Source organism: Anser brachyrhynchus (genome assembly GCF_964034855.1).
Source record: "Anser brachyrhynchus genome assembly, chromosome: 2".
Taxonomy (NCBI): Eukaryota; Metazoa; Chordata; class Aves; order Anseriformes; family Anatidae; genus Anser; species Anser brachyrhynchus.
This window is the reverse complement of record NC_137695.1, coordinates 56,164,561-56,185,268: the sequence shown is the minus strand read 5'-3', so window position 1 is coordinate 56,185,268 and position 20,708 is coordinate 56,164,561. Positions and strand designations below refer to the sequence as shown.

The 20,708-nt window shown below is 39.4% G+C and overlaps 1 protein-coding gene across 2 annotated transcripts in view; it reads left to right on the top strand.

The window, feature by feature from the left end:
* The first annotated feature begins 2,711 nt into the window (after positions 1-2,711).
* ADCY1 (adenylate cyclase 1) overlaps positions 2,712-20,708 on the top strand; it is a 171,015-nt gene continuing 153,018 nt past the window's right edge. For both annotated transcript variants that reach the window (XM_080578211.1, XM_080578210.1), the window contains exon 1: positions 2,712-5,712. In XM_080578211.1, the coding sequence (XP_080434337.1) occupies positions 5,044-5,712 (669 nt within the window). In that variant the 5' untranslated portion in view covers positions 2,712-5,043. The remainder of the gene's footprint in view (positions 5,713-20,708) is intronic.

Genomic DNA, 20,708 nt, shown 5'->3' with positions numbered 1-20,708 from the left:
GAATAGAAGAGAGAGGTAAAGGACTCAAATGGTCTTAATGCCTGTACTCTCTGCTCAGCAGAGGACTGCAGAAAACTCATCCCCATTTTCTGCTGGTAAATTAGCCACTTTAACCCTATTATTTTCAGCTAAATCACCTAATTATTTCACCAGCAGTCCTGTCTGACAAATGACTTGAGATCAAGCCCTTAGTGTAATTCTCTTCTCATCTGATTTTATTTATTTATTTATTTTTGTTTCCAATAGACAATTAGAATTTTGGAAAAATTCCAAAATTTGGAAAATTGGAACAATTAACTAGACTTCAGATAAAATTGTGAATAAAATAGTTTGAGTGCAAAAACCCTGGCTGGTCCAAAGGAAATCGAGTGAGCAAAGGTGCTGATTTTAGACCTGGGCAGAAGCTAAGATACAAGTTTGTCCTTGAGAGATTAGTGTTATACCCTAAATTTATCCTTGAATGTAATTGTTTGTCTCTTAAAATGAATTCTTTTATAAAGAAGCACAGAACGAAACATTTAAAACAGTAATTTATTTGGAGTACACTGTTCGGGTCGAGCACTGTTTCCTAAATGCGAAACATGTAGGCATTTTAAGTTTTTCACTTATTGTCACTGGGGAAAGTATATTTCAACTCTATGGTAGAAACACTCTATTGATATAAATTCAAACTTGCAGCTCAAGTTGTGTATCTGTAGAAGTGGTGTGTATCTGTAGAAGTGGTATGTATCAGAAATACCTGGTTCATTTGTTTTCCATCAGAATGCATAAAAAGGAAATCAAACTTTAAAATCATAAAAAAAAAAAAGGAATAGTTATTATGATGCTCATGAAATCCATTCAAACAGTATTTCAGTAGCCATATGGAAATCTAGTCTATATTTCTTGAATTTGGAATGAGAGTGGGGATGCTGATTCAAAAAAAAAAATCTCTTAATGATTTGGAAAAATAAACTTTCACTTGTTTTTTCCCAAACTTTCCTCAAAATCTAGAAAGAGCAATCAATATATTTCAAAAATCCATGAGAGGAGGAAAAAACTATGTTGAATCTCCACATTTAAGCCTGGCCTTTCCTACCATTTTCTGCAGGACCTCTTCTGTCCTGCCCATATCACTGCTTTTCTCTTGCTAGGCACATCTCTCTGTTTTTGTGGTGGCATTAACAAGCTGTGCCTGCTAGAATGAGTCTGCAGAAATTTCTCTATAGCTTTATGCAGAGTCCTTACTTTTACTGTCAGAGGGGATGAGAAAGAAAATATATATATATGTATATATCCCTGCCTTAGATGATAGATCATGCCATTCTATTACAAGTAGGCAGTACTAACTGTGGATAAAAGATGAAGATCTTTGCAATCCTTATACAGACAAAAATTAACACAAGACAAAAATTCTAATGATGCTAAACATTGACCTTAATTCTAAACTTGCCATGAATCTGAAAAGCTCTAGTTCTATAAAAAATATTGCTTCCAAAGATGACCTCCAGCCAATGCATCAAGCAGTGACTGCCTGAAACTGTGGGATGTGAGAAGAAAAAAAAAAAAAAAAAAGAAAAAAAAAAAGAAAAAAAAAAAGCACAAGGTTTAATAAAGTAAAACAGAATAGACAGTGAAAAAAAAATCATTATTAAATGGATAAGCTACATGCACAAAATAAATAAAAATAGACATTCTGAAATTCTGAGCAGCCCTTTAATTCAAGACTGCTCCTAAGCTCCAGCGAAACATAGAGACTTCTGCTCAGTCTGATCTAGATCCATTCACTGCCCAATCTCCATGAAGAAAAGATTTCTACTTCCATTGACTCAAATAACCAAGTCAGCTTGCTTCTCAGGAAAAAGCTGAACAGATAGGTTTTGCAATGCAAGAGGTGATAAATCTGGGCTTTAATCACCCTTTCCTGTCAATACTACATTGTGGTCTCTGGTTACAAATACAAGTATGTTCAACAGGAAGAGCTGGCTTGGATCTGGCAAATATCCAGAACTTTGAGGGCATTATGTATCAAAACCAACTACATATCATCCTTAGAAATGAACTAGAAGTGCAGTATAGCCCAAAAAGTGTTGTTCATAGTTCACAAAACCTGAACCAGGCTACTGTTATCTGCAGCAGATAAGTTTAGTTGGAAAACGTAGCACTGTGTCAAGTGCACTCCAGCAGTTTTATAGGTGGTTATTTGCTGTAATTATATTCTTGTTTCAGACACAGGTTCCAAGGTTCCTTCTTTATATTTGTGCCATAAGGTGGTAAAAAAAAAATGGTTCTTCACTATGCAGGGTAAGGTGAAGTATTTGCCCTGTGATGTGAAACATCGTATAAAGGATGAAAGAGTTTAATTAATCACTGTGTGACATTTCCATATTCCTGCAATATCTAAGGTAGACAAATCTTCAACAGTTCACTGCTTCCCCCTGACCTAATAAGAATGGAGATATGTATATCTCATACATATGAGCCTTCTCTTCTGGATGTATGTACTAACTAACCCAATCTGAGGTTGTAATAAGCATGAAACTAATCTAAATCACATTGTGCCTTGTAGGGAATTACTCCTTTTTTCTGTTTTCCCAACAGCAAGCTGAGAACCAGAAGAAAGCATGGCAACTCTTTCAGTTCCTTGGGCTGGGCAGCTAGGTGCCACCTCTAATGCAGTGTAAGATGTAAAATACCATTTATCCCTTGGGATACATGAGTTCAGAAGGAACTAGAGGACAGGTGAAAAGATAACAGTATCTGCCTAATAATACATGTGTGACTGAAGTGAATTTATGCATCAAAATGAAGAAAGAAATATATTTTAGTAACTTTCCAAACGCACTGGAGACACTGCAAAACAAAGAAAGCTTTATTTTTTACATTTCATTTCAGTTAAACATCTCTTCCTGTCTCCAGCATTTAGGCCAGGAAACCCGGTCCCTTTACTTTCTTCTTGAAGTGAGTTACAGAAATATAAATACTAGCATTTTTTTTCCCCTGTTCTGCAGAGCTTAAGGGAATAATTCACAGTGTGAAACTATCTTGAGCAGTGTTGCATGAGCACAAAATGACAATCACTGCCCCAAACGTGAAATGTTTTTAATCTGTAACACATGAACTCCAGCAATGTTGATTTGTCCCCTTTTCCTGGTGAGGTCTATACAGTTTCAAAAGAACAACTGAATACTGAGTCTGGAAGGCTCAGACTAACACAAAATACTAAAATAATAGTGTAAAAACTATATTAATTTATCTCATGTATCAGAGATATTATTTAATGTTACTTTACTTTCCAGAAATAAAATATCATCAACCTTCATAGCTGTAACAAATCTTAAAGAAATCTGTATACTGTTGATCTTAAGGCTCTTTGGCTTAAATCAGGAACCAGAATATGACACTACTGACACAGACCCAGCAATTAGAACTTCAACATATCTGTGATGGTAGGATTCTGCTTCGGTTCTAGAAAGTATTCCTACAGTACCTTTGAAAAGCCATATGTTAATCATCTATAGAAATTTTCAATTTTGATGTTTTCCTTACCCTGTTTCTTAGAAATGCTTAATCCAAAGCCAACACAAACATTGGAATCCTTTCTCCAGTCTTTGATGACCATGGAGTCAGCCTCTTGATCCCCAAATTAGATGCAATGATATTCTTTGCTGGCAATTTGCTAACAGTGATATATGGTAGTGGTGTTATAGGCAGCACTGAAGGTTTTTTTCAAAACAACATACAGATTCACAGCTCAAGTTCTTGATGAAGCACAGAGTGCAATTCTGTGCAGGATGATAATTAACTCCTGTCACAAGAGTAGCCCTCAACAACCACTGACTGATTTGTACTTCCAGACAGGCAAAAGTGCTCACAGAAATGTGCTTTCTTGAAAATTTTATTATTCACTGCACTTTTCCAAGTATTTCAGAGTCTAGGAGGCAAAAATCATAAAATCAGCATGTTTATTCAGGCAGATAAGTATTCATTTCTCACAGGAAGAAGGACTCACCCATCTTTTTATCTAGTATATTTATATCCAATATATTTATATATTTATATCTAATATATTTATATATATTCGTGCATATTTCTATTTTTGTCGATCGATTTTCTATATTTGCACGTATTTCAGTAGATGTGAAGGTGGGCGGGAAACACGAGGCCGTAAGACAGCAAGCCGCAGCTCCAAGGCTCAGCGCCCCGCGGGTGCGGGTGCTCGGCGCTGCGCAGGGCGCGGGCGGTCCCTCCGCAGCTTCCCTGCCGCGGGTGCCCGGCGGGGACCGTGCCCGGCTTCCCAGGCGAGCGGCGCGCAGGCGCCTCTCGCTCCCCAGCTCCTGTGAGATGCTCTCGGACGTGCGAAGGGGATCGCCCTGCCTTTCCCTCCTGCCTTCTGCTTTCTCTCCGGCACCGCTGCCCCACTTTTCCAGCGTTTAGCCCGGTCTACAAGGCTGGGCTTCATTTTTAATCCGCATTTTTTTTTTTTTTTTTTTTAGTGTTGCCCACCCCCGGGAGCCCGTTTAGCACCCACTCTCCGCAGCTCTTGCTCCTCCACGTAGCTGTATCTAAAGGGAGACCCGCCTGTTGATTATTCCACGCACCCTCTGCCCTTCCCCCCCTCTGCCACCCCTCCCCCTGCTTGATTTCAAACCTTTGGATGGTATTTTTGTGTCATTAGGAGATTAACATCCCTGGAACACCAGGGGAGGAAAGAGGAGGTGGTGGATGAGGAGGAGGGTGGAGGGGGAGAGAGAGAGAGAGAGACAGCAGGCAGGAAGGTTGTCGTATTGACACGAGTGAGGCTCTCCTCCCGCCGTCCCAGCCACCCTCGGCTTCTCGGTGGCAGCGGAGGGGGGCGTTTGCAGGCGCCGCCGGTTGCGGACGGCGGCAGGCAGGCGGGCTGTGCCCGGTGCCCGGTGCCCGCGTCCGCGGAGCTGCGGCGGCGGGGGCCGCCGGCGGGCGTGCGGCCGCGGCTCTTGCTCGCGGCCCCCCTCTCTTTTATGAGCAGCGAGGCGGAGGAGCGGCAGCCAGGGACGCCAGGAGGAGCATTTTTCACGGGTGTTTATGAATGGCACTGATATGGAGGAAATACCGTTTCAGAAAGTCAAGACCAAGAGGAAGAAGTGCTGCCACTGCTGCTGCTCCCCGCCTGCTGCCGCGGCGGCGGGAGCGGGAGCCGGGCTGGGGGACCCCCCTCCCTTGCTGCTGCTGGATGCCATCGCCTGCGAGGACGAGTTCGACTGCAAGGAGCTGGAGGCTCTCTTCCAGAGCTATAACCTGAAGCTGGAGCAGACGTCTACCCTCAAGGCGCTGGCCGTCCTCATCGTGCTCACGGCCAGCCTGGCCCTTGTGGAGCTGCTCTCCGGACCCAGCCTTACCATCTCCAAAGGCTCGCACCCGGTGCACTGCATCATCTTCCTCTCCCTCTTCATCGTCACCAATGTCAAGTACCTGCAGGTCACCCAGCTGCAGCAGATCGTCAAACTCACCTTGCTCTTCAGCTTCACCTTCTCCTTCCTCTGCTGCCCCTTCTCACTCGGCGCCTATGGCATGGAGCCCCCCAGCGCCCCCGAGCAGGGCATGTGGCAGCTCATGCTGGTCACCTTCGTCTCGTACTCCCTGCTACCCGTCCGGACCCTGCTGGCTATCGTCTTCGGGCTGGTGGTATCCGTCTCCCACCTCATCGTCACCGCCACCTCCGTCAGCACCAAGAGGCAGCGGCTCTGGAGGACGGTGAGAGAGGCCGGGCCGGGCCGGGCACTGCAGCACAGCCCAGCCGCGTGGTGCGTGCCCGGCGGGCGGGAGGGGAGGCGCGGAGCAGCACGGTGCCCTCCGCGGTGCCCTCCCGGCACGGCCAGCCGGGGCGGCGGCAGCACCCGGCGTGTCCCTGGCGGGGAAGGGGGGCGTACGCAGCTCGGCATCGGCGGTGCCTGTAGTTCCCAAAAGTTTCCGGGAGGCCGGGGGGATAGGGTGACTCCCGGGGGAACAGGACTCTCGGCTTTGTCGCTTGAAGGTAAACGGGAGCCTTAAGGAAGGGGAGCCATCCAAGCGTTTCCACGCTGGGGAAGGTCCAGGGGCACCGGATGCACAGTCAGTGCAAATCCAGCACGTATAAAACCGCTTGACTCAGTACGAATTTGGCATAGACAATAAGCTGCGTGTACTAACAATGCTTTGTGTTGATTCGTATTCTTGCTGTCTGTCTCAGCCTTGGACCCTTCATGCCCATAGCCCATCTCAGGAAGGCTCTGCAGAAAAACTCAAAGGGGAAGCCCACCTCGTTGCTCTCCCAGGGAGCAGGGCATTCCCACGTAAGTTTCCCCATGGCATTTGCTGCCCCCTCTCCACAGGCATTACCTGGTATGCCAGTGAACTTCCTAGCAGTTCCTTTTCCTCTCTGCATTAATCCAGCAAAACCTCCCTCTGCAGCAAGCATCGTTGGAAACGTGCTGCTGCACTCCTCCCCCTCCCCCAAATAGCTATTTATAGCCCTGCAGGGCTTTCTCCGGCTCTCAAGGCCTGATGGGCCACACTGGCAGAAGGAGGAGGATGAGGGGATGAGTGTATGGGAAACACTAGGGCTGGGAGTCAGGATTTGCTGCTTCAGGCTCCATTATATAGTGCCTGTAAACCACTGGGAAAGAGGAATATAGAATTTTTGTGTCCACCCTGGTATCGCATCAATCGTGTTTGCCCTCAGGGGAAGCACATGGGTTCTGGGGTCTAAACTGGTGTTAACTAACAATTTAATGAATAATTTAAGTACTTAGTACATTGCTTCTGATGAATTCTGGCATTTTTCTCCATGGCCTTGTAAGGCTGTGCTGTGATGCGAAGACACACAGTTGGTGCAGGCATAAACATAAGCAGACTTGTACACCTTTGTGCCCAGAAGTGTAAATTTCTTCTCCCTCCTTACATGCACACGTGCCCCATAGTGACATACATACGCATACTGGACATATATAAGGACAATTAAAAGACTGGGATACTGAGACATACAAGATTATTCATGGCTTCATGCTGCTGAGCTGGTGGACAAAATAAATTGTATATTTTGAAGGGGAAGAGAGAGATAAGCTGAGCTTTATGATTTACCCAGATAATCTGATGGTCTATTTTTAAATGCGTGATTTAGAGTTTCCACGAAAGGGAGAGCTGGTGAAATGCAGAACACTAAGAGGAGCCTTCTCTAAAAGCATCCAAAAGGATACTAAAAATGTTAGAATATCTCTCTTCAGGTAGGGCTGGAGATAGCTCTTTTTGCTAGAGTACCAATTAGTTCTTGTGGGATTCCAGGCTGTCCTGTCTGCCGTGACACAGAGACATATTTTACTTGATGCCAAGTAAAGCTCAGTGTGGCTGTTCTAGATGAACAATGTAAAGAAGCTGACAATAATGTCACTAAGATATCTGACCAAGGGCTTGAAGATGAACAATTTTAAGGAGAGGAAATTTGCTGTCTTTCTTCACACTAGTTTAATTCAGTTATTCAACAGGCAAGTCACTGGCTTAGAAATACATAGAATCATTTGACTAGCAGCTGATGTAACGCATGTACATTTCTTCTTCAGCATCCTCTCCCCCCGGCCAAAGTAATTTCAGTAATTTGTGTGCGGTTCCCTGAACAAGTATGCTTTGCTGATAACAGGAGGCAAAAACCTGCTCTGAGTCAAGGGAAATAACTGGTCTGTGAACTTCCATTGCACAGAAATGTATGTTGATATGTTGCATGTTTGCAAGCAAAATGTCTTCTGATTTGAAGACTAACCCTGTGTGTAGAAGGGACCCTTCTCTTATATAAAAGTTGTTCTTTCTTTTCCAAAGAACAATTTTAAAATTGAGAAAAATAAAGCCTTGTAAAAGCCACATCATCTGAATTTTATTTCCCCAGCCTGACAGTAGCCTAGTCTATTTTGTAAAGGGTAGAATGGATGCTGTCTCTCAGTCTGAATCTTCTTACTATCATTGGATTTTATCCTGAACATCCTGGTGCACAAAGACACTGCATGCAGTCAGCCTGTCAAGGAGACAGGATTGCTCTACGCAGAGCTGCACCAGTGTGAATCTATGTGCTTTTTCTCCCAGCCCCCAAACTTAAATGAAAGGGTGAATTTCAATTGTTGAATTGGAATGAACTGTATCCAAAGGGCGGAAGGACCAGCACCAGCCACTGAGACCAGTTTTCTCTTAAAGGAGTCAGAGAATCATGGAACATCCTGCGTTGGAAGGGACCCACAAGGTTCATTGAGTCCAACTCCTGGCACGGCACAGGTCTACTCAAAATTCGGACCATATGACTAAGAACATAGTCCAAACCCTTCTTAAACTCTGACAGGCTTGGTGCCGTGGCCAAGGAGCTTTTGATTTTTGGATAGTTCAGGCAGGGAATGAATTTAAATGTCATTTAACCTGAGGTTTGAAAAATGCAGATCTAGTAACATCCATTGAAGCTTAACTGGCAAATTGTTAGCAAGACCAGGTGCTTCATGGTGTTTCAAGTTCAAGCTATTAAAAAATGGACATACATTATATTCTGAAGCAGGTTTTGGGATGAGTCTCTATATGCAAATCTTTGAATGCCAAAAGCCTCACTGACTTCAGTAGTGCTGAATCAGACCCTGAGTGGGTCCCATGGCATGCTTAAAATTTGCATTCATATAAATGTACAAACACTTCAGCATATTATAATCAATAGCTCAGCTCATTGCAGGAGTAGTTTGTTATGAGGTCTACACCATAAAGCACATTTACTTCAAGTGTGATAGTTTTCTGACAGCGTAGTGTTGTCTCCTGATGGTCTGTGTAGATCACAGGCTCATTTCTTCTAGCACTTGCCACCATGTCACATCAGAGCTGAGACACAGGAATGTGGAGAAGTGAGAGGAGAGGAGCAACACAAGTGTAGGAAGGCAAAGGAAGTTGGAGGGGCAACATGGCAGAGCCCGAGCTTCATCTTTCCAGTCAGTGGCTGGATTTTACCCAAATTGAAGATTCCAGTCTGCCAATCTGTCCTTCTGATTACCTAAGGGAAATGTAATAATGGATAACATATATATATATATGCATATATATATATATAAAAGTAGAATATTAATCACATTTGAAGTATTATGGGCAACCTTGACCACATTCATGGCAAAAGGCATGCTGACTTCACAGCTGGTTTTATATATATTGTTTGACATTGTGATAAGGATTTAAATAGCGTATATGAATGATAGCATTTTGATTATGTTAGTTGGACTCTTTCACTTGCTTTGGAGTCATGGAACAAGATTATTCATGCCATATCTTGTCTTGAAGAAAAATGTGAGGAAGCATCCATAGGAGGCTGAACCTAGAGATGAAGGTTTAATGACTTGTCACCTAGTTTTTTTTTCGGTTGATTTTTTTTTTCCCCTGCAGCTGGCAGATGTACATTAGGTGCCTCAGAGCAGTTAGAGAAATACAAAACCCTGCACCAAGGAGTTTAGTCCATTTTTTGTTGTGATACAGTGAGTGGGTGTTAGAGAGATTAAGGGCAGATAGGGTGAGGAAGGCAGAGGCTGCTCACAGAAACTACTCAGCTGTGGCATGTGCACAGTTTCATGACTTATTGTTAAATAACTGCTTTTTATTACTAAATATTTTGTTCCTTCCTCTTTAAAAATAAAACCTATGCTTGTTTCCAGAAAATTCAGAAGCAAATCATATACCAACAAAGTGCCCTCACACATCACCATATTCATGAAAGAGCAAATCTTTTGAGAAAACCAAAGTTGCAACTTAAGTAATAAAGAGCAGAAGAAAGAAAAGTGCTATCATAAATTAGTGAAATTATATTGTTTTCAGCAGTGTGGAGAAATCAAAGTTGTAGTATTTTTGTCTGTATTTAAAACTGGTTTCATGCTTTCATTTATCTATTTTTATGATTAGAGATTTTATTGATTTCAGCAAGTAACAAATTAATAATGGGGAATGGACAAACTATGAAAAGTGTGAAGGAAACTGGGAGCTGTTATTTAAAATAATTAAAATACTGAAAATTTCATTTGGTATCTTAACTCTTTGCAGGTTGGTGTGATAGTAATATGGAATATCATGAGGAATTATCATTATCTTATCACTGTATAGTTAATCATTTTAGATAGTATTTAAAATGTAATTAAGGAACACATAACTGACAGAACCGTTAATCTCCACACCTCTGTTTCTCACACAGAAGGCTGAGGCTCGTAGCCTAATAAAAAGGGCTGCAAATCTAAGACAGCTCAGCTCTATTTCATTGCCTTTGTTATTCTGTGCAAAGCTCAGGTTTTCTGCTGCATGCATAAGAAGTGTTGCTGAGGCACTGTATGAGTTCATTGTATGGTGCTTTCCGAATATGAGTATCAAGACTATCTCTAATTTTGCAAATATATCTATGCACTAGTAATCTGTTTAAAGTCACTGTTTTCCTGTCTTTCCAAAGATTCGGACCACTGTTCTCAGAGACTGTTAAAAGGACTTAATCTGTCCTGTCAGTTTGTGAGTCTACACTCATGAAGTTTAGCCCTAAATCTCCATTTGCAAAAGCCGTATTCTCTGGCACAATCATATACTGAAGAATTGAGCTTGGTTACTGTTAATGATGATTTTTCCTTCTCTTGCGCAAAAGGTATCATACCTAAGCTAGGGAGAAATTGTCCTTCTCACAAAATGTTTTACATGCCCCTGAAGTTGTCTTTTGAAGTTGACTTAGTGTCACTGATCCTCTGTAAATGTAACATTACTTACAGTTCTCAAAGAAATTCTTATCATAGGAAAATATCATGTGCTCTCCTGCTTTTTTGTTTGTTTTTTCCCTTGTGTATGATAGTTGCTGCCATTCCACTTGTAAAAAATTTCAAACACTAAAAAATTATAGTTACAACTACTTTGTACAAGACAGTTGTAAACCCTTTTTTGTAGGGTTTTGAATTAAAAAAAATCTAAACCTGATATATAATGCACTACTGTGTTACAGTAAACTTACTGTAGGACTGTTCCTAAATGAAATTATTTTATTGAATTATTACAAACCTAGAAACATATAAGGATATATTTTTTGTTATTGTAGCTAAGGGGTTCAAGAATGAAGCTGAAGCTGTATGAGGGAAAGGCCTTTTCTTCTTTAGAGTCATAGTTCAAATGTAGGTTGTAAAAGTTCAAGTTTCTTTACCGTTTGAAAGCATTTTGATGGCCTAACAGAGCGCATAATACAGATTGATTACAATAGTCCGGTTTCTGAGGTGTAACCATGAAGTTTTTTTTATATAGCATCACTGTTGGTAACACATAACTCAGTAGCAAACTTAAAAGTTTTTCTCGTAGTTTGTGGGCAAACACAAGTGCTGTATTAAGATTGCTTATAAGGTAACGTGTATGACTTTTGTGGAATTATAATGAAAGTTCATAGGGCCTCTGCATCAATGGTATTAACATGTATAACAACAGAATGGGAGGAAAACCTACATCGAGAGTATGACACAGTTTGCTGCCATGTTTGAATTTCAACATGATGGGTAAGTACTGTGATTTATGCTGCGGCAAAAATCACACTGAGCTTAAATCAGTCCCAAGGGAGAAAAAAGGACTTTGACTTGTTGGCGAAAGACAGCAGTGCTACATATAAGTAGACACTGGCAATAGTATAATTTCATTCTGTGCATATTGCAATGAATGCAAAGTATTTTGAGGGTCTTTCTTTCTTTAGTAAAAGGGGGGTAAGTCTTCTGGAAACTGCTGTGTTTGGTGGTTTAAAAGCTGACATGCAGCAACCTATCTTGGAGTAGCTGAAGAAGAGAAAGCCCTAGTAGTCAACTTATTTTTTCTCAGCAGAAATATATCTCCCTTTAATATCTGGAGATCTCACTGTTGTTTTCAGGATCAGTTAAACAATCTTGTTATGGAAAATTTCTTGGGATCAGTGTAGATGTCAAGGTCAATCTGTGGCTTTGGCATATCGCTGTGATGTTGTTTGGTATTACCAGAGTTTAGACTGAGCAGTTTTTGAGTTTACTTCTTTTGAAGACTTTCATGTGGCAAAGGAATACCATATGAAAAATCGTCTCTAGTTAACTTCATCTAATTCATTAATCTAATCTAAATCATTAATCTATTCTTCATCTTCATTCAGAAGATACACTGCTTCATGTCAATGCATCATCTCTTCAATGGTGAATTTCTGGACTGGCACATGATTCCCTGAGCACGGTGAAGAATGTAGAAATGCTTTTTAAAGGCTACATTACTGAGATGATAAATAATCAGATGCTAGACTTCCTTTTAACAAGGAAAGAACCAAAGGATTGGTTCCACCTTCTACTTTATGGATTAATTTAGTTCATATTAAACTGTCAGAAACATATGACTGTCAGTGTCAGTCAAACATAATTCTAAACACAGGAAGAAAGAGCATACTCTTTGCACCAACCTGTTGATGTCCTTGGGGTCTGAAGCACATTGTTACTGCGTGGGGTGCTTCATGTACAAGTGCTACATCATGTTTCTGCCACAAGTATAACGTGTGCAAACATAGCAGGAAATCGAGCTAGCACATTTTCTCCTCTGACTCAGGGAAACTAACACAAGGCTTTGCATACAGAAGAGGAGATCCTCGAAGGTGACAAGCTTTGGTGTACCATGTTCTGGTACATTCGCTTTGTGTACTATGGAGTCACTCCCTCCATTTTAGATTAATTGTGCCTGTGCCATTAGTAAAGGTGTGTAGCTCTGTACTGTCCCATCTGAGGCATGCTTTTGGGAATCTGTTGATCAAGCTTAGTTGCCTAAGTGTGCAAACTCTATCAAGTAGCCAGGATCATTTTAGCAATACAGCCTTTTACCTTCTCTGTTGTAATCTCATTTTTGGGTGGATCATACAGTGACAAGAGACATAGATCTGCACTGCAGCTGAGAAAGACTGGGAGATGTTTTGGCAACCAAAACACCAGGCAGAGGTCTGGTGGAACCTGGTTTAGGAGACCATCTCACTGGCAGCTTCAAAAGCCAAAACCAGAAATTGAGCCTCATAGCCATCTTCAGTTCTTTCCTTTGAGGAAAGACTGTATCAGGAATCCAGGAAAACAGCAGGAAAGACTGCACAAGGCTTATCTGTTTCCTGGAAAGTAATCCTCGAAGGAAAATTTGGATAAGTTTCTCTATTTAGTTTTTCTTAAATGCAATGTCATTGTGTAAAGCAATCTTATCTAAGGACAGATAACAGAGAGTTAGCAAAGCCTGGTGATAACTGGTAATTTATCATAACATCTGCCATCTATGTCCAGAATAGTAAACCTGGAAAACATTAGCAGACATGATGATGTGTGATGATATGTGGTGCTTGAGTAAAGCCCTCTGAACAGGAATCAGAAATCTCTAGTGTTCAAGGGCAGATATACAGAATCTAGTAGGAAAACAGGCTCCTAGGTGAGTGATTAAGGTTAAACAAATAATCATAAGTCCAGCTATTTATTTCTGGATTTCTAAAGTAGCAATCAATGGTCCAGTTTTACTCTCAGGTCATAGTTTAAGTCAGCATTACCACTGAAAATGTAGTCTGTTGACATGGATACACATCCCTGTTCACCCATTTTCAACACACAAACACTGCTGAAACCCTGCACTGAACGGATCAGGGAGCTAATGCAGATTAGAATGAGCCTAGCAACGTGGGCTCTCATCCTGTTTGTGCATGTATGGTTTTTTTTGCAGACACAAATAGGCTGGGATCAGGAACAAGAAACCAGTGAAACAGAGAAGACAGAACATTTTTTTTTTTTGAGTGGTCTGTCAGTTTATGTCCTTTTCACTATTGTAACAACAGCTGTATGGACTTCACTGATATATGAACTTAAGTGGGAATAGTGTTAGCCCTAATAACATCTTTTGTAAAATGCAGTCTAACTTTACACTTTATAGTTAGTCACATTCGCATTAATTTAAATAAGGAAGTCTGGAAAATAAGTAAATCAGATGATATAATTAAAGGTTGGTTTGGTTTGGTATATCTGCTAAAAAAACTGATCCTGGAAAATCTTTCAACATGGGTGCCAAACATTTGTAACCAGTTCGCAAACAGAAATTATTGTTAAGGAACAACAAGTATATTTTCTTATGTTGCAAAGACCCCTTAAAAGTAATCCAAGGATCCCCACTTTAACCATTAATATAGAGGATCTAGTTCTTCACATGGTACCAAAAGAAGGAATTGACTTTTAAATGTGGCGAGTAGCAAATACAATTTGTTTAAAGATTTTGAATTTGTGAAGATTTTGAATACCATTTGAGGCACCTTGAAATGGCCCAAAACTTTAAAAACTGCTTCAGCTTGCATAAAGATATTTTATGTTAATATCCGCTATGGTGGACTGAAAAGAGTGAATCACTAGAACCCGTTATTTCTGCAGTAGTTAGAGACAATGGTGTCACTGATACCTGTTATAGAAGACGCTGTATTTTTGAGACTGAAATTCAATAGGTTTTGAATGTTATTGTGGATATGTTATTTGAATAAGTTATTTCTTTCAGAATGGACAGAAGCTAGTTCTTCTTCATACAGAATAGCCAGTTTCTACCTTGTGCTATTACTTTGGCTATATTTGGCTTTAAATACCTAAGTTACAAGGCAGATGCTCAAATATATATATATATTTTGATATCAAAATTGGTATCCTGCAATAATCTGTGGATCTCAGTGCTGACGCATCCAGTCATGGTCAAGAGCAGAAGTAGACATACAATATATTTAAATACATCTTGCAATATCTTTAAGGTCTTGAATAATTCTGAAGTTGCATGCATTCAAACAAAAATGTCATGCAGAAAATTCTGGAAGACAACAGACAGCTTTCTGAAAATTAATGATTCAGTGCTTTAAAATGCATTACCTGTATATCCTGAAATCAGTTTCTTTTTTCTGTAATGTCTTAGGAAAGCTCTGTCTGCTTAAGATAAATGTTTAATACTTTTTTTTTTTTTTCTCATTGCAACTGAAAAAAATATTAACACAGTGCAAACAAGGGATTGCTCAAGAACCTTACACATCAAATTATAGACTGAAATTCAGCTTGTCTTATTCTTATTTACCACTGATGTTAAGGAAATGCCTAAAGTGTCAACTTTTATTAGCTTCTCAACTTATTGCTTGCTGTACCAGTGCACAAATAACAGGCAGTCCTTTGTCATCTGCTAGATGTGCAAAAGAAAAGGAAAAAAGACTAGAGAAGAGAACCAAGATAATTTTTCAAAACTGAGAGGTCAGTCAGAATAGATTGCAAACCTGACTCCAGCTGCAGTTGTGTGGGACAAGAATTTCATAAAGACAAGACTTCATCCTAAGCATCAGAAATCCCCAGGGAATAGTTTAAAATGTTTCCATTTGCTCTAGGCTAAGCCATACTGCTATGTTTTCTTCTTTTCAACTACTCTGAGATGAGACTTTCCTCTGGTCTCTCTGAGTTGGAGAAGGATGTTCATAAAAGAGTGAGGTGTTTCATGTTAGAGTTAAACGGAGCATGTTTATGAGCCACTTAAACTTTTTTTCAATGTATTTGCCTCAGTAACTTTGTTATTAGCTGCATAAGATGTAGATGAAAGGTAAATTTTGTCTACCCAAAGCAATGGAATGAATTTACAGAATAAAGAAAAGCTGTTCACCTATACATTTTCCAATATCAGTTGGAATTGTTTCACTTCTTCATGGGCAAAATGAAGCTACAATTTTGTTTTTGAGTAATTTTCCATCACTTTATAGAAGAAACCATCTATAGTTTATACATTTTAATAGCTATTTATTATAATTATATATCCCAGATATATTGCTGAGATACGTATGAATGGACTTATGCCAGAGCATATTGTATTTTAATTCTGATATTGCCAAGTAGATGTAACACTGAGCAATGTGAAATCTGGAAAGAAAAAAAAAGAGAGAGAAAAAAAGAAAAAAAAAAAAAAGGCGTGGTCCCTAAATGCTGTTTTCTAAAACAGTTATCTTAATTTCTGTTTGACATTTTAAAAGAAATATTCACAGGCTTTTTAGAGGCAATACGCTGGTTTACTTGCAGAGGGTTTTTGCTTATTTTTGCTGCATGACGTGAAAGAGATATAAGATTTCTGTACCTGGCCAGGTTGAGAGAGAGCTTGAGTGAGTCAGTAATTATTTAAAACAAAAAGAAGAGGGAAAGCTGTCCTTTAACCCCATGTTAACTGATGGTAATTTTGAGGAGCTGCTTTACAGAATTCTGAGTTAGAGGAATCTTACACGTTACAGCCTTTACCTGTAGCTTTATGTTTGGCAGCACATGCTTGAAGCATACCTTAAAAGAACAAATTAAAATAATGAAAGAATAGACAAAAAAAAGAGTGAGGAATTTGAGTATTTTTTTTTATATAAAATACCATGCAAAATTACCATTTCCCTTCTCTTATCTGCTGTCATTTGTGAAACTTCCACTGTGCTTGTTTTTGCTATTTGAATATTGCAAATGCTAATGTAAAAGATACAAGTGCCTACACAAAGATAGAACAGATTTATTCTGAAAGTTATTGAAAGAAGTATGCTGCCTATTTTCTATTTTTTCTCTTTCCTCATTCAGTTTTTCCCTCCCAAAGGAAATGAGTCAGAGGCCTCTTCTGCATTCTGTCTGTCTCCTTTCCTCATTAGTGTTCTTGCACAGACTTCTCACAGATTTCACCTCTACTTATCTCTAGGTGTCTCCCTGACTAGAGGAATGTCTCTTTTTGACATCTTTTCTGGATTAGTTTATTACATAGAGCATAAATATTTCTGCATCTTGTCTGCAACTCCTGCTTGTGCAAGACTCTCAAAAGAGGAATTCATTTTGGTGCAGCTTTTATTCCTTATGCTTTTCAAGAGTAGAAATTAATGAAGAAATGAGAAAAACCAGAGTGTTCTGCTTTATCCTGGAATAAGCACTTCACCTAGTGACTTCAGGTGTGGGTTTGCTTGTGAATGAACTTCAAGATTCTTCTTTAGACCATTTTGCAGTATCTGAGTCCAGAAAAGAGTAGGAAGTAAAATGACTGTTTCTGCACAGTGTTTTGTACAACTTAAATTTATGAAATAGTAGCTAAAGGTTTGGTTTTCAGTGTTGAAAGATTTTTTCTAAAAATAAAGCTAACTGTGCTCCTAACATTATGAGCATTTTGTCAGTTAAGTATTAGAACTAAGTTCAAGTTTTTCTGCCTTCTTAACTTTATCTTTATGAACTTCATGCTTTTTATAAGGTGGTCTCTCTCTCTCTCTCTCTCCCTCTTCTTTTTTTTTTTTTTTTAAGATTACACTGTAAGCCCTAAGCTCACTGAGGTTTATGGATGCAGCCTTAGGGTCATTATTGAACAGTACTAAATGGATATGTTGACAGTACTTAAACAGCTAGTGTTCCTTTTATTTCTTTTACTATTTAGTTGGAAGTTCTTGAAGCAATCCTGATGAAGAAATGTAACATCATAAATATGCTGCTCTTGACTTTCTGTAAACACATCACAGATGTATAACTTTACAGTTCTTTTGATTGATTGTTTGTTTTGCTTCTTGAAAGATCATTTATCCTTAGCGAAGGGAAACACATGCACAAAAGGAGCAAACAAACAAACAAACAAACAAAAAATCCCACACCACTCAACCTCCTTAAAGTGAAGTTTTTTGTTTGTTTGTCTTTTGTTTTTGTAAATATATACTGGCAGTTCTCATCTTCTGGAGCTTTGATGCAAATCTTAAAAGCCTCTGGAACAATATAAAATGAGGCCCTTTACAAATATAGTTTCCAGGGCAACTAAAGGGCCTGCAGTTTCATAAACACTGTGTTCTCAAGGAGAAATGTTTGTCTGTCTGTTGGAAGATTATTTTACATTTAAGTACATTCATTTCAAAATCATATCTCCTCATGAAAAAATACCTCTAGCATACTAATTCAGGTCTGGATTATTTGGAAGTAAAGCAAGGAGATATACTGTACAACTGCACTTGTAAGTGAGGGCTGCAAATAGTGTGATATAGGAAGGCTGTCAGATTCCTCGGATCCTGTATCTATTCTCTAAAGCCCAACACGGGAATGACATGCAGCCCCTTCTCAGTGCCCCCTCTCTGTTGAAAGATCACTGTTAAATCACAAGTGATGTTTTTATTGCTGTTAATTTGTAAAAAGGTATATTTTTCATGTTAACAGAATATATTGGGTTGGTAGCTGTACTACAAAAAAGTTTATACTTTGATATGATATCAATGTGTACCTTCCATTTGAAAAAAGTGATTGTGTTTATGAGTTTGGTTCAGAAACTCTGTATGCACTCACGTAACACTTGAATAACATACTTTTTTAACAGTTTAATCATTTTCTGTGACCAATGACATTTCTGACCTTTAGGCTTTAAATAAAATTCTTTGTTCTGCTCTGTGATGATCTACTTCTCCACATGATCACAGAATTACAAGTTTTCTTCTTCCATATCCTCTTTAAGTATTAAAGCAGGACCAGGAGAGAGCATATACACCCTACCCTTCTTATATGATGTAATCAATGTAGTATCTGAACAGTTAATTAAATGATTTGGCTGGACTTAAATGACTTGTCAGTAGATTGAAAGCCAAGTCCAAATCAAAGATGCAGAAAATGGTTTGAATATCTTTATAACTGTGCCTGGGGTGATGTATTTTCAGTATATGCACTGTAATTAGTCTTGGTGAGATTTAGAGAACAGAGTAAATACAGTGGTAGTATTATTTGGTTTTCTTGTGCAGCTGAAGAGGTGTTTTTAGGTACAGTAATCTTGGAAAATGAACCAGATCTTTTGCTCAGCTTTGCATAATTCTTCCTGATTTATGCACCAAATGCGTTCATGCATATTTGAGTGCTATACAAAACAATGACCTAGATTACAAGCTTAATTATGTGTACTCAATTTAATACATTTTGAAGAGTTACTCCAGATTTTCACTAATTTTAAGTAACATGACAACTTGTGCTTTTTTTGCTAGACAACTGTATCCAGTGAAGTTAGTTCACACAGGATTAGAGGCTCTGTTATTTCCTATTTTTTAATCTATTTGTTTGACCATATATCCATTCCTCTTTCTTTCTTTCCTTGCTCCCCTCCTCCCTTCCTGTCTCTTTTTCTCTCTCTTTCTAACATGTTGGGGAAATAAAACAAACACTATGTTGTGTTTTGTTTGTTTGTTTGTTTGTTTGTTTTAGTTCATTTATTTTCTTCCCTCATATACAAATGTTCACTCTGTTCATGAGGGCTTCTCAGATGATGAGTAACACAAGACTAACACACTGGAAAATCTGTAAAGAACTGTACAGGGATGGAACGTGTGACTTTCTGTAGGAATGTGTTCTACGTCTGACTTCACTGGGGATTTTGAATAGAAATGCTAAAGGAAAAGTAAAGTACAGATTTCAAGATTTGCTCTTCTGCAGGGTTTTGTGGATTAAAGTATTTTAACTTCTGAGACTTGAAGCAAATATATATTTTTTCCCACAGAAATTTGTGTTTTTATTTATTTATTTGTTTATTTACGTATTTATTATTTTCACAGAGAAGCAGTGACCTACTCAGGTCTCATCAGCAAACTGATCAGTAAATGTAACAATATTTAGGTAAAGATATGTAAAGGTATCTTCTGTTCCCTCTTCCCTTTAGAAATAATTTAAGACATGGTGATGGCTATATTATTTATTGAAAATTACATTGTCCATATATTCAATCAGACTGGAACTGTGAAGCACAGGTTCTTACAAGTATTTATGTCTCTGAGCACATAGGTTGGGTTTAGAGACAATAAGGCATCTACATACGTGCGTGGATCTACTCCTAATTCAACCCATGGATAGGCTGTTTTCAGCTGCTTCATAGGATTCTGCATGACCAGGGTTTTACTAGAAGACACCCTGAAAACCTTGGATACCAGCGGAAGCTCTGGTTCACACAGAAGCAAGTTCTAAAAATAGGCAGGAAATCATATTTTGTCTGTTTATTTGTTTGGTTTTTAACCAGTAGGGCTTAGTTTGATGAACATCAACTCACAAATTGCTTACTATTTGTCAGACCTCAAATCAGGAGGGCCACATACAACCTGTGAAGTACAAACACATGTAGATGGAAATGGTTCAGTGCGTCCCTGTTGCCTTGGACGTTTACTGGGTACAGCAAAGCAAAGATGATAAAACTTTGAGAAACTGCTTTAACTACTTTTCCTCTGCACTTGTTTCTAGGGAGACCTGACTCTCCCTGTTCCTTGATGGAGGACCTTGGGCTTCTAGCTTGGGCCTGAAGTGGAAGACTTAATGATTCTGTGCTGTAGAGGCTGTCTTAGGATAATGCTTCAGCTGTGCCAGGTGTACTTGTCTGAACACCTCTGAGGACTGCATACAACCTATTCTAGAAATGTCTTAGACATCAAATTCAGTTTGGACTGAAACATCTGAATGGTACCTAGTCATGCAACTCTCCATGATCCCAGCAGAACTAATCCTCTGAGACTAGATGTTCTTGCAATGCTGAACAGACAAATGCAGAAAGAACTTTTAAAGCTAGAACTTTTGTATTGTGTAGGAAGGTTGTGGAAGCCTCACAGGATTGAGTTCCTGCCACATAGCCATTTGAGTGAGGACCACAGGCTGGTGATTCCCTAAATGTGTATGTGAACACTGTGCATCTGTTAATTATTAGCAAGATTTTGTGTTTCAAAGGTCAATATA